This window comes from Balaenoptera ricei, chromosome 4 (assembly GCF_028023285.1).
Source record: "Balaenoptera ricei isolate mBalRic1 chromosome 4, mBalRic1.hap2, whole genome shotgun sequence".
Taxonomy (NCBI): domain Eukaryota; kingdom Metazoa; phylum Chordata; class Mammalia; order Artiodactyla; family Balaenopteridae; genus Balaenoptera; species Balaenoptera ricei.
Window position 1 is genome coordinate 101,134,856 of NC_082642.1, and position 12,931 is coordinate 101,147,786.

At 36.0% G+C, this 12,931-nt stretch overlaps 1 protein-coding gene and 1 pseudogene across 5 annotated transcripts in view; both read left to right on the top strand.

Moving 5' to 3' along the window:
* The window catches only part of CCDC191 (coiled-coil domain containing 191), a 101,230-nt gene that overhangs the window by 20,416 nt on the left and 67,883 nt on the right, over nt 1-12,931 (top strand). For all 5 annotated transcript variants that reach the window (XM_059921098.1, XM_059921100.1, XM_059921099.1 and 2 more), the window contains 3 exons: nt 722-900; nt 2,371-2,594; nt 5,750-5,903. In XM_059921098.1, the coding sequence (XP_059777081.1) occupies nt 722-900; nt 2,371-2,594; nt 5,750-5,903 (557 nt within the window). The remainder of the gene's footprint in view (nt 1-721; nt 901-2,370; nt 2,595-5,749; nt 5,904-12,931) is intronic.
* On the top strand, nt 4,238-4,342 carry LOC132365612 (U2 spliceosomal RNA; annotated as a pseudogene).

Consider the following 12,931-nt stretch of genomic DNA (forward strand, 5'->3'; position numbering starts at 1 on the left):
TGCCCATACAGTGGAATACTACTCAGCAATAAAAAGGGATAAACTATTGATACAACAACATGAATGAATCTCAAAATAATTATGCTGAGTAAAAGAAGGACGACCAGAAAGAGTACATAGTATATGATTTAATTGATACCAAATTCTGGAAAATTTAAACTAATCTATTGGCAGAAAGCAGGTCTGGGGTTGCCTGGGATAGGGCAAAGAGCATGGGGAGGAGTGAGAGGAAGAGATTGCAAATCTGCATGAGGACCCTTTTGCAGCTGACAGACACATTCATTATCTTGATTGTAATGATGTTTACTGGTATCTATATATGTCAAAGCTTATTGCAGACTTTAAATATTTAGAAGTTTATTGTATGTCAATTATACCACAGTAAAGCCGTTTTTAAAAAGAGCAATGGAGTCCTCAAGGATGTTTAGATCCTTGTAACATAAATGTAAAAGTAATAGCTTTTAAATTTGGCAGTGAGGGAGTTAGTGACTTGGGTGAGGGCAATTCCTCATGGGTGGAGGTTTTTTCCTCTTAGTTGAAGGTAATTGCTGAGGGCTGTATTCATCCAACTGGCATTATCAGTTACTATTTATTGAACACTCACAGCTTTGTATTTTTATTGTACCAGGATTATTTACATAAATATGGAAATTGTACTAAAATTAAATTTTTTAAAAATTAAAAACTTTTTCCTTCTTTGTTGTTGTTATGTTTCCCCCAGATTTATGTGGTTATTTGGAGGAAGAAGACGAAAGTACCACCTTTCAAAAATTCATAGACCATCTGCTCCATAAAGACGTGGTGGATTCTGGGATATTGGAAGATCTTGGAATGAATGAAAACCAAGACAAGAAGTGGCAGAAGGATCCTCATCTTACCATGGAGATGAGACATAAGCAGGTGGGAGGGAAAAGCAAAATTAAAATGGATAACAGGAAGCAATTTTTGTGTAACACATTTAATAAGCTTAAATAAAGACTTAGGCTTTATTGTGAAAAAGGGTGCCATCTGTGGTTTGGTTAGAAAGAATAAAAATAAAATATAAGAACTTCAGAAGAAAAATAATGCTCATAAGCTGAGGATAAGAAACAATTTATTTAAGAAAACCAAAAAGAGGGATAATTGATTTTGACCATGAGAGCGGTGAGCTAAACTTTATTAGTTTGGATGTGATACTTCCTATTATAAATATGTAGATTGGGTTTTGCTTGAATTTGGATTTGGTATTGTGACATCAAGATATTAATATCATGAATATTCTGGTGAATGTTATAATGATAATTCTTTTCTAGACAGTGGAAAAATTCACTTATTTTGTGATTATAATTTGAAAGGGAGGACAGAGCTGAATTAAATCTAGTTCAGCTGTTTTGAATTAGAAAGGCGTATGGGAACTTTCTTTTCTCCAAAGGGAATAGTAGGTTATAGGAAAAAGATTCATCTCAACACTTTGTAGAGGAACTTCAGGAAGTCCAAAAGACCAAGTCTTTTCCACATGTCCAGAACCAAGACCAGAGTAGAATTAATGTCTATATGTGTGTATGCTATCTTTTTATAACACTGAATTTCTGATTACTTTAACCATAATGTATGCCAAAGCAGCACTAAGGATGTGAGAGAAACTGGAGTATAAGCATGATCCTGGTTTGGATTTATGATGAAAGGGAAGAGAAAAGGTTCAGTAAGAGGTAGCCATTATCTAGAAGTCTTATCATAACTGAAGAGTAAGATAAGGGTAAAGTTAAATGAAGCAGGAAGGAAAGGACCACTCCTTAATTCATAGCTAATCTAAAGAATTGAGTTTGAAAAAAATGATTGTGCTTATTCAGAAATATCTGTGAAGTTTGTGGTTTTGATTTCCAAATATGATCCAGAATCATTGATATATTCAAATAAAGATAGAATTGAATAAAAGGTTGTGATGCTCCTTTAAGGCAGTAAATCACTGTTCTAGCCTTCACAAAGTAGCCTCTCCAAAATATCCTTATTCTTTCTTAAATTATAATTAACATACAGACAGAGCCTAAATAAATAACAGTAATGTACACCTTGGAAAATCTTATGGATTGAAAATCATTACTAAATAAGAATCCAGAATTTAGCATCCAACCCATTGGATTTTCAGCTTTTCTGTAGTGCCGATCATTCCCAAATTGTTAGGAGTCATCTCGCCTGACTTCATTTAAAATTTTGTATAGGCCATTACCCAGTAAACAAATGAATTTCCCCTATTTTTCTGATAAACAGTGGGGTTCTGGGCCAAAATGTTTCGAAGTAGTTGTATTCTGAACTTCAAAATGTGTTCTAAGGTTTTGCGTATCCCTTTCTACTTGAAAGGCTGCATTTCACCCTTGTTGTATTCTCTTTAAGGTAAAAGAAAATCGCTTAAGACGTGAGAAAGAACTGGAGCGCCAGAGAATTGAAAAGACCCTGAAAAAATCAGCCTTCTTAGAGGCTCAGTATCTGGTGCAAGAAGAGAAAAAAAGGAAGGCTCTAGAGGCCAAGAAAGAGGAGGAGGAGATACAAAGGGAGATGGTAAAGCTGCGGAGGGAGATAATTGAGAGGAGACGCACTGTGGAAGAAGCATGGAAAACGTAAGCCAGCCACGATGAGCAGCGTGAAGTATTTTTGTTTAAGCAGTCATTTTGGAAGTACTTTAAAGGTCCTTAAAATGCACAGACCATGCAATAATAAAGCACAAAAGAGAAATCACCCACTAGTCCACCGTCTTAACAAGTTAACTATTTTCATTTTTCCACGTTTCCTCCTGGTCTTGGTCCCTTTATGAACTTAACTGCAACCATAAAGTACATTTAATTTGTTATTCTGCTTGTTGTAATAACCACACCGCCTGGAGTCCTAAGGTCTGTATATTACTCCATTGAGTTCCTCTACCATAATTTATGTAATGACCTCCACTCCCTATACTGGTAAGCATTTCAGCTAATTTCAGATTTTTCACCAATAGTGCAGTGAGCATTCTTAAGCATAGAGCTTTTTCATTCTTTTGAATTATGTTCATAGGAGTGTAATTACTGAGGTAAATTGTGTAGGTTTTTTATGACTTTTGAAACATTGCCAAATTCCTTTCCGGACGAGTTGTGCATATTTACACGATTGCTGACAGTGAGCCCCACTCAGCATTGGGGAGATCATCATTTTCAATATTTCTGCACTTTTAGTAGGTATTCTATTGGTTAGTGTGCATCTCTTTGTGTACCTGAACATTTGTAAGGTTGAACACGTTTCCTTATGCACGTTTGCTAATTGTGCCTCATTCTATTGTGAATTGCCTCAGTGTCTTATCTTCTGATAATCATACAGAGAGTCACCATTGCCTTACTGCCACTGATAAAGAAAAAGAATATCTGACATAAGAGGGAAATCAAAATAGTCCTCACAGGATGTAGTGCTGTTGTGTATCCTCATGCAGAAAATGAGCTTCATAAATGAAATAACTAATGTATTTATTCTGAGAAACAGCACTGGTGCATAAACTGCAAAAGCCTTAGGACAACGTGCCTGAAGTGCCTGAATACTCAAACTGAGCGGCCAGAAAGACCTATTAGCCTGCCACCCCCTTCCACCCCCATCAGCCTACACAGCTTTTCCCCCTGTGTTCCTGACTGCTCTCATCCAACCCAATTTAAAACAGCTCGGCAGTGGACGTGCATTTCATTCTTCCAAGTGCCAGGCTGAGGCCTCCTCCAGAAGCCTTTCCTTTCAGAAAGCAATCTCCAGTTTTTTAGTGAGTTCTTGCTAAGGTCAGCCTTGCTCTTTAGATTGTTCTCAAGCCCTGAAGAATCTAGGCTGACCTAAAATAAATTGTGAAAACAAGTAATAGTTGATGGTAGCAGGAAGTTCTGCTCACAGTGGGCACTCAACAGACATTCACTAACCAGTCATTTCTTTTAAAAGTTAAAAGCTTATCCACATGGGGATATATGTATATGTACAGCTGGTTCACTTTGTTATAAAGCAGAAACTAACACACCATTGTAAAGCAATTATACTCCAATAAAGATGTTTAAAAAAATAAATAAAAGTGGGCAAAAAAAAAAAAAAGCTTATCCACAGATACAGTGAGACAGGTAATATGCAGCACTTCTAGGTGGACAGACTGGTTTAAATGTTCCAGAAAGCAATTTGGCAATAAACAATAAGAGCCATAAAAATGTTATTATCACTGACCGGGGAATTCCAGTCCTAGGAAAACTACCCTAAGAAAGTGATCAGAATCGCTTCTCGGCCTTTTGGCTAAGATCAAGTGTAGAAAGTGATCAGAAATCCAAAGATTTGTACACAAAGATAATGAAAATAATATTATTTATAATAACACATTAATAAATATTGGAGAAATTAATAAATACTAGTTGTACAATGAAACAGCACTGACATGTTATCAGGGTTTTCTTCTGGGTAGAAATATGGATGGCTTTTATACATCTCCAATTTTGCACAATGAGCAAACATTGCTTTCATAACAGATACGTATTTTGATTTTTTTTAAACGACTACATCCATGGTATTAGAAGTATATTTCTTTAAATGCCCACTATGATCTGTCTGTAACTATCTAATATAACATTGTTATGGCATTAGTAAGTTTGGAAAGAGTCAATAAAATTTTATTGTTGGTAGGGCTTTTTTAATTTATTTGTAAGGTGTCCTAAATCTGCTTCATTGCATAGTTTCAAAGTATCTTCTCTAAGAGATTTATTGATTACAAAGGGAAAAATAGCAACTTTACACTGGAGAAACCACCTTAACCAAATGATGGTTCATATCACCAGTAATAAGATTGTGTGCCCCCTGTACGATATATGATAATGAATGAATGTCTATAGATTATTCTGGCATCCCTCTCTCAATTTGAGTTTCCACAACTGTAAAGTGAAATTCAGAAAGACTGGGTGACTTGCCTGAGTTTTCACAGCTGATCTGTGGCCAGAACCCATGAATCCAGATTCCTGACTAGATGCTATCTTTACTATATCATTGATAAAATATATACCTTATACACTTACACATACCTGTGTAGTTTAATACACTCCAATAAGAAGGCAATGGCTATGAGCTGGCTTGGATTGCTGAGTGTAAGAGGGATGACCTGGATGAGAAAGAAAAGGTAGGTGATTGAGAAAGAGATAACCAGAAATATGAGCAACAAAGTTACTAAGAGATTCTTGTTAACTTGCCTGAAGTCCTTTTCCTTATTGTTATTAAGTTCTATTTTTTCCCTTTACAGCTATTTTAGAATTAATATAAATTCCATTTTCTCCTTATTCAGTAACATCTGATTCTTTTATTATTTTTCTTCCTAGAAACCTTGTAAAAACCTTGTGGGAAAAATGTCATTCCTTTCTTACCTGAGGGTCCTGTTTTGTCTCCCCTTGTAAGAAGAGAGAGAACTTATGTCTATATTAGAGAATACCTGATAGTTGTTATCTCTCAAATTTTGATCAAGGTATCACTCAATGTTAAACTTAATAAAAATACTTTACTAAAATATATATAAGGCTTTCTCCTTTTCAGAGTACATTATAATAATTTTATTTCATTTAACTGTATTTTATAAAGGAATAAACTGAATCTCAAAAAAAATCACCCTACTTTGTAGTTTTAGGGCCAGATCTAAAAATCTCTATCTTCTGATGGAAAATTCAGTGTTCATTCCACTATGGTATGTTCTAATTACTCATTGTTAAGTCTATTATTCATATTAGTGTTTTTTAATTGTTATTAATAGAGAGAAGAAAAAGCAAGAAGAAAATTCTCCAAAAAATCTAGAGAAAGGCATGTTTCAAAGTGTTCATATTCTTCTGGATGAAGAAAAAATGGCAAAAGAAAGAAAGAAGAAACTGAAAGAGTTATTAATCCAAACTTTCAAGGAAGATCACCAGGTAGGAATTGTAATGTCTCTTTGTTCAGCATTCTGTAGCATAAATGACAAAGGGCTCCATCAGAGATGGACAGTGTAACACTAAGCCCAGTTGAGCCTCGTTACAAATACCAAAGTTGCCCACACCATTTGTTCTGTACTACCCAGCTGGCTTAGTACACAGGGGGGTGCTTCAATCCTCTATTCAGGGCTATTGTTATATACTCCATGTGATCCTGGGAAATTGGGGTATGAATTTGGGATGTCTTCCTAAATTACCCTTTTTAGAATTGCATGCAAGTACTAAGGTAGATCTCTGGCAGTTTGAAAACGTAGCTTCCGCTTTGACAGTCTTATGGACCATTGTGTTCTGGACTATTCAAAAGAATTATTCAGAAAGTTACTTGCCTTTTGGTAGCTCAGATCCTAAACAATGACATGTTTGTGCTTCTACTTTTAATGGTCTGCATTTTATTTTACTCTTCTATCCCTTTCTTTAGTTTCACTTTTTGTAAAATTAACTGGCCAATTTTTTATTGACTAATGACCATCCTCCCCAGGCTACTTAGGCAGAAATTTTTTTCAGTGAAGCGGGATTGGTAACACTATAAATTTGGGGTTTATAAACATTTCAGGTGAAAGGAATTACTTGGAACATTTGTAAATGAGGTGGTCAGATGAGAAAAGACAAATATGTATATTTTATATCTCCTACAACATCCACTCCAAGGCCTTGGGCGTTGATGAAATTCAGTGACAGTTAATGGAATGAATGTATAAAGGAATGGATTTAACAAGAGAAAAGAATGTCAGGAAGAGATTGAGGGAGCTTGATAAATGTAGGATAGACTAAAAGGGACCTAGAAATCAAAACCAGGCCTGTGAATATGATATGGATAACTAAGATATGAGGGAAAAAGTAAAGTAGTCAAAGCAATTCTTTAAAAATGCTAGACACGTTTGATGGTAGCATTTTGGACTGATAGGCAAGAAGTCATAATTATTCAAATATAAAACAACGAGTTTGGTCAGAGTTTTGGCTTTAGGAATAGGCAGAGGCAAGTGTGGTAGGAGGAACTATTAAGAGTTGGGACTAACGTTTTGGGAAAGATGGGCAAAGGCTTTTGGATGCTGCGTCCCCTCCATGAGACGGATGGAGTTAATGTGTCCTCCTACAGTAACAGTTCAGATTTCTGAAAGAAAATAGGAAAGGAAGTGAGTCCAGAGGGGGCCATCTTGAGAAGACATAAGGAAAAAGGGCCATGATATGTTTGTTCCCCAACCAATGAGAGATGGATAAGATGTGTGTTCCCTATAAGATTAAGTTTTTAATTTTATTGAAGTCCACTGTGCAAGAAGAAGTAATACAGTTGTCCCTTGGTATCCAAGGGGGATTGGTTCCAGGATCCCCTGCAAATACCAAAATCTGTGGATGCTCAAATCCCTTATATAAAATAGCATAGTATTTGCATATAACCTATTCACATACTCCTGTATACTTTAAATCATCTCTAGATTACTTTTAACACCTATGTAAAAAATTAATAAATAGAAACCTGAATTAAGTAGAGTCAGAAGACCAGAAGGGGGAGCTCTCATGCCCTGTGACAATAGCAGAGCCCAAAAGGAAGAAGAAAAACTCTTATTTCCTGGCACGAATGAAAAACCATGGACTCTGCCTACTACAGCCCTCCCAATTTACTTTTCCCTCTATAAGAGTTCTCCTCCCCTTGCCCTGAAAGAACTTGCACATGGATTACCTAGGCTGGAGATCCCAAATTGCAATTCTTTGCTGACTCCAAATAAATCCATCTTTGCTGGTAAAACCTGGCAGTCTTGTTTGTTCCAGGTCAACACCTAATACAGTGTAAATGCTATGTAAATAGATGTAAATGCTATGTAAATAGTTGCCAGCCCGGCAAATCAAGTTTTGCTTTTTGGAACTTTCTGGAAATTTTTTTTTTTCCGAATGTTTTCTATCCATGGTTGGTTGAATCCACAGATGTAGAGCTTGCAGATACAGAGGGCTGACTATATATGTTTTAGAAAGAAGTGCTAGGTATGAATTTTAGACACACAAAAAGAGTTTTACAAAATTAGTGGCCTACCGAAACAGATTACTCAGCTTTAAAAGGATCAGCTGGTATATTTAAAAATGAGTCAATATGAATAAATTATCTCTACTTTGCCACAGATTCTGCTTGATTTGAACCTATATTTTTGAGTCTTTATTTTGAAATAATTTTAGACATACAGAAAAATTGCAAAAACTGGTACATGGCGTTCCTGAATACCCTTCACCCAGCTCTCCTCAATGTTAACATCTTACATAACCATAGTTTAATTATCAAAACTAGGAAATTAACACTCGTAAAATACCATTAAGTACAATTAACAAGACTTATGAGAATGTCACCTATTTTTCCTCTAAGGTCTTTTTTCTGTTTCAGGACTTGATCTGTAATTTCATGCTGCATTTGCTTGTCGTGTGTCCTTAGTCTCCTCCAGTTTGTAATAGTTCCTCAATCTTCCCTTTTCTTTTATGACCTTGACAGTTTTGAAGAGTACTGGTCAGGTATTTTGTAGAATGTCTCTCAATACACATCAGTGTATACACGTCAATCCCAATCGCCCAATTCATCACACCACCACCCCCACCCCCCTGTGGCTTTCCCCCTTGGTGTCCATACATTTGTTCTCTACATCTGTGTCTCAACTTCTGCCCTGCAAACCGGTTCATCTGTACCATTTTTCTAGGTTCCACATACATGCATTAATACGAAAATGAGATATTTGTTTTTCTCTTTCTGACTTACTTCACTCTGTATGACAGTCTCTAGATCCATCCACGTCTCAACAAATGACCCAATTTTGTTCCTTTTTATGGCTGAGTAATATTCTGTTGTATATATATACCACATCTTCTTTATCCATTCATCTGTCGATGGGCATTTAGGTTGCTTTCATCACCTAGCTATTGTAAATAGTGCTGCAATGAACATTGGGGTGCATGTGTGTTTTTGAATTATGGTTTTCTCTGGGTATATGACCAGTAGTGGGATTGCAGGGTCATATGGTAATTCTATTTTTAGTTTTTTAAGGAACCTCCATACTGTTCTCCATAGTGGCTGCATCAATTTACATTCCCACCAGCAGTGCAAGAGGGTTCCCTTTTCTCCACACCCTCTCCAGCATTTGTTGTTTGTAGATTTTCTGATGATGCCCATTCTAACTGGTGTGAGGTGATACCTCATTGTAGTTTTGATTTGCATTTCTCTAATAATTAGTGATGTTGAGCAGCTTTTTATGTGCTTCTTGGCCATCTGTATGTCTTCTTTGGAGAAATGTCTATTTAGGTCTTCTGCCCATTTTTGGATTGGGTTGTTTGTTTCTTTAATATTGAGCTGCATGAACTGTTTATATATTTTGGAGATTAATCCTTTTTCCGTTGATTCATTTGCAAATATTTTTTCCTATTCTGAGGGTTGTCTTTTCGTCTTGTTTATGGTTTCCTTTGCTGTGCAAAAGTTTTTAAGTTTCATTAGGTCCCATTTGTTTATTTTTGTTTTTATTTCCATTACTCTAGGAGGTGGATCAAAAAGATCTTGCCGTGATTTATGTCAAAGAGTGTTCTTCCTATGTTTTCCTCAAAGAGTTTTATAGTGTCCGGTCTTACATTTAGGTCTCGAATCCATTTTGAGTTTATTTTTGTGTATGGTGTTAGGGAGTGTTCTAATTTCATTTTTTTACATGTAGCTGTCCAGTTTTCCCAGCACCACTTATTGAAGAGACTGTCTTTTCTCCATTGTGTATCCTTGCCTCCTTTGTCATAGATGAGTTGACCATAGGTGCGTGGGTTAATCTCTGGGCTTTCTATCTTGTTCCATTGATCTATGTTTCTGTTTTTGTGCCAGTACCATATTGTCTTGATTACTGTAGCTTTGTAGTATAGTCTGAAGTCAGGGAGTCTGATTCCTCCAGCTCCGTTTTTTTCCCTCAAGACTGCTTTGGCTATTCGGGGTCTTTTGTGTCTCCATACAAATTTTAAGACTTTTTGTTCTAGTTCCATAAAAAAGGCCATTGGTAATTTGATAGGGATTGCATTGAATCCGTAGATTGCTTTGGGTAGTATAGTCATTTTCACAATGTTGATTCTTCCAATCCAAGAACATGGTATATCTCTCCATCTGTTGGTATCATCTTTCATTTCTTTCATCAATGTCTTATAGTTTTCTGCATACAGGTTTTTGTCTCCCTAGGTAGGTTTATTCCTAGGTATTTTATTCTTTTTTTACAATGGTAAATGGGAGTGTTTCCTTAATTTCTCTTTCAGATTTTTCATCATTAGTGTATAGGAGTGTAAGAGATTTCTGTGTATTAATTTTGTATCCTGCAACTTGACCAAATTCATTGATTAGCTCTAGTAGTTTTCTGGTGGCATTTTTATGATTCTCTATGTATAGTATCATGTCATCTGCAAACAGTGACAGTTTTTTCCAATTTGTATTCCTTTTATTTCTTTTTCTTCTCTGATTGCCATGGCTAGGACTTCCAAAACTATGTTGAATAATAGTGGCGAGAGTGGACATCCTTGTCTTGTTCCTGATCTTATAGGAAATGCTTTCAGTTTTTCACCATTGAGAATGATGTTTGCTGTGGTTTTGTCATATATGGCCTTTATTATGTTTAGGTAGGTTCCCTCTGTGCCCACTTTCTGGAGAGTTTTTATCATAAATTGGTGTTGAATTTTGTCAAAAGCTTTTTCTGCATCTATTGAGATGATCATATGGTTTTTATGCTTCAGTTTGTTACTATGGTGTATCATATTGATTGATTTACGTATATTGAAGAATCCTTGTATCCCTAGGATAAATCCCACTTGATCATGGTTTATGATCCTTTTAATGAGCTGTTGGATTCTGTTTGCTAGTATTTTGTTGAGGATTTTTACATCTATATTCATCAGTGATATTGGTGTGTAATTTTCTTTTTTTGTAGTATCTTTGTCTGGTTTTGGTATCAGGGTGATGGTGGCCTCATAGAAGGAGTCAGGGAGTGTTCCTTCCTCTGCAATTTTTTGGAAGAGTTTGAGAAGGATGGGTGTTAGCTCTTCTCTAAATGTTTGATAGAATTCACCTGTGAAGCCATCTGGTCCTGGACTTTTGTTTGTTGGAAGATTTTTAATCACAGTTTCAATTTCATTACTTGTGATTGGTCTGCTCATATTTTCTATTTCTTCCTGGTTCAGCCTTGGAGGGTTATACCTTTCTAAGAATTTGTCCATTTCTTCCAGGTTGTCCATTTTATTGGCATAGAGTTGCTTGTAGTAGTCCCTTAGGATGCTTTGTATTTCGGCGGTGTCTGTTGTAACTTCTCCTTTTTCATTTCTAATTTTATTGATTTGATTCCTCTCCCTCTTTTTCTTGATGAGTCTGGCTAATGGTTTCTCAATTTTGTTTATCTTCTCAAAGAAGCAGCTTTTAGTTTTATTGATCCTTGCTATTATTTTCTTTGTTTCTATTTCATTTATTTCTGCTCTGATCTTTATGATTTCTTTCCTTCTACTAACTTCGGGTTTTGTTTGTTCTTGTTTCTCTAGTTCCTTTAGGTGTAAGGTTGGAGTGTTTATTTGAGATGTTTCTTGTTTCTTGAGGTAAGCTTGTATTGCTATAAACTTCCCTCTTAGAACTGCTTTTGCTGCATCCCATAGGTTTTGGATCATCGTGTTTTCGTTGTCATTTGTCTCTAGGTATTTTTTGATTTCCTCTTTGATTTCTTCAGTGATCTCTTAGTTATTTAGTAACGTATTGTTTAGCCTCCATGTGTTTGTGTTTTTTATGGTTTTTTCCCTGTAATTGATTTCTAATCTCATAGCATTGTGGTCTGAAAAGATGCTTGATATGATTTCAATTTTCTTAAATTTAGTGAGGCTTGATTTGTGACCCAAGATGTGATCTATCCTGGAGAATGTTCCATGTGCACTTGAGAAGAAAGGGTAATCTGCTGTTTTTGGATGGAATGTCCTATAAATATCAATTAAATCTCTCTGGTCTATTGTGTCATTTAAAGCTTCTATTTCCTTATAAATTTTCTGTTTGGATGATCTGTCCATTGGTGTCAGTGAGGTGTGAAAGTCCCCCACTAATAACGTGTTACTGTTGATTTCCTCTTTTATAGCTGTTAGCAGTTGCCTTATGTATTGAGGTGCTCCTATGTTGGGTGCATATATATTTATAATTCTTCTTGGATTGATCCCTTGATCATTATGTAGTGTCCTTCCTTGTCTCTTGTAACATTCTTTATTTTAAAGTCTATTTTATCTGATATGAGTATTGCTACTCCAGCTTTCTTTTGATTTCCATTTATACGGGATATCTTTTTCCATCCCCTCACTTTCAGTCTGTGTGTGTCCCTAGGTCTGAAGTGGTCTCCTGTAGACAGCATAAATATGGGTCTTGTTTTTGTATACATTCAGCAAGCCTGTGTCTTTTGGTTGGAGTATTTAATCCATTCACTTTTAAAGTAATTATAGATATGTATGTTTCTATTACCATTTTCTTAAGTGTTATGGGTGTGTTTTTGTAGGTCCTTTTCTTCTCCTGTATTTCCCACTTAGAGAAGTTCGCTTAGCATTTGTTGTAGAGCTGGTTTGGTGGTGCTGAATTCTCTTAGCTTTTGCTTGTCTGTAAAGCTTTTGATTTCTCCATCAGATCTGAATGAGATCCTTACTGGGTAAAGTAATCTTGGTTTTAGGTTCTTCGCTTTCATCACTTTAAGTATATCATGCCACTCCCTTCTGGCTTGTAGAGTTTCTGCTGAGAAATCAGCTGTTACCCTTATGCGAGTTCCCTTGTATGTTATTTGTCATTTTTCCCTTGTTGCTTTCAATAATTTTTCTTTGTCTTTAATTTTTGTCAATTTGATTACTATGTGTCTCGGCATGTTTTCTCCCTGGGTTTATCCTGCCTGGGACTCTCTGCACTTCCTGGACTTGGGTGGCTGTTTCCTTCCCCATGTTAGGGAAGTTTTTGACTATAATCTCTTCAGATA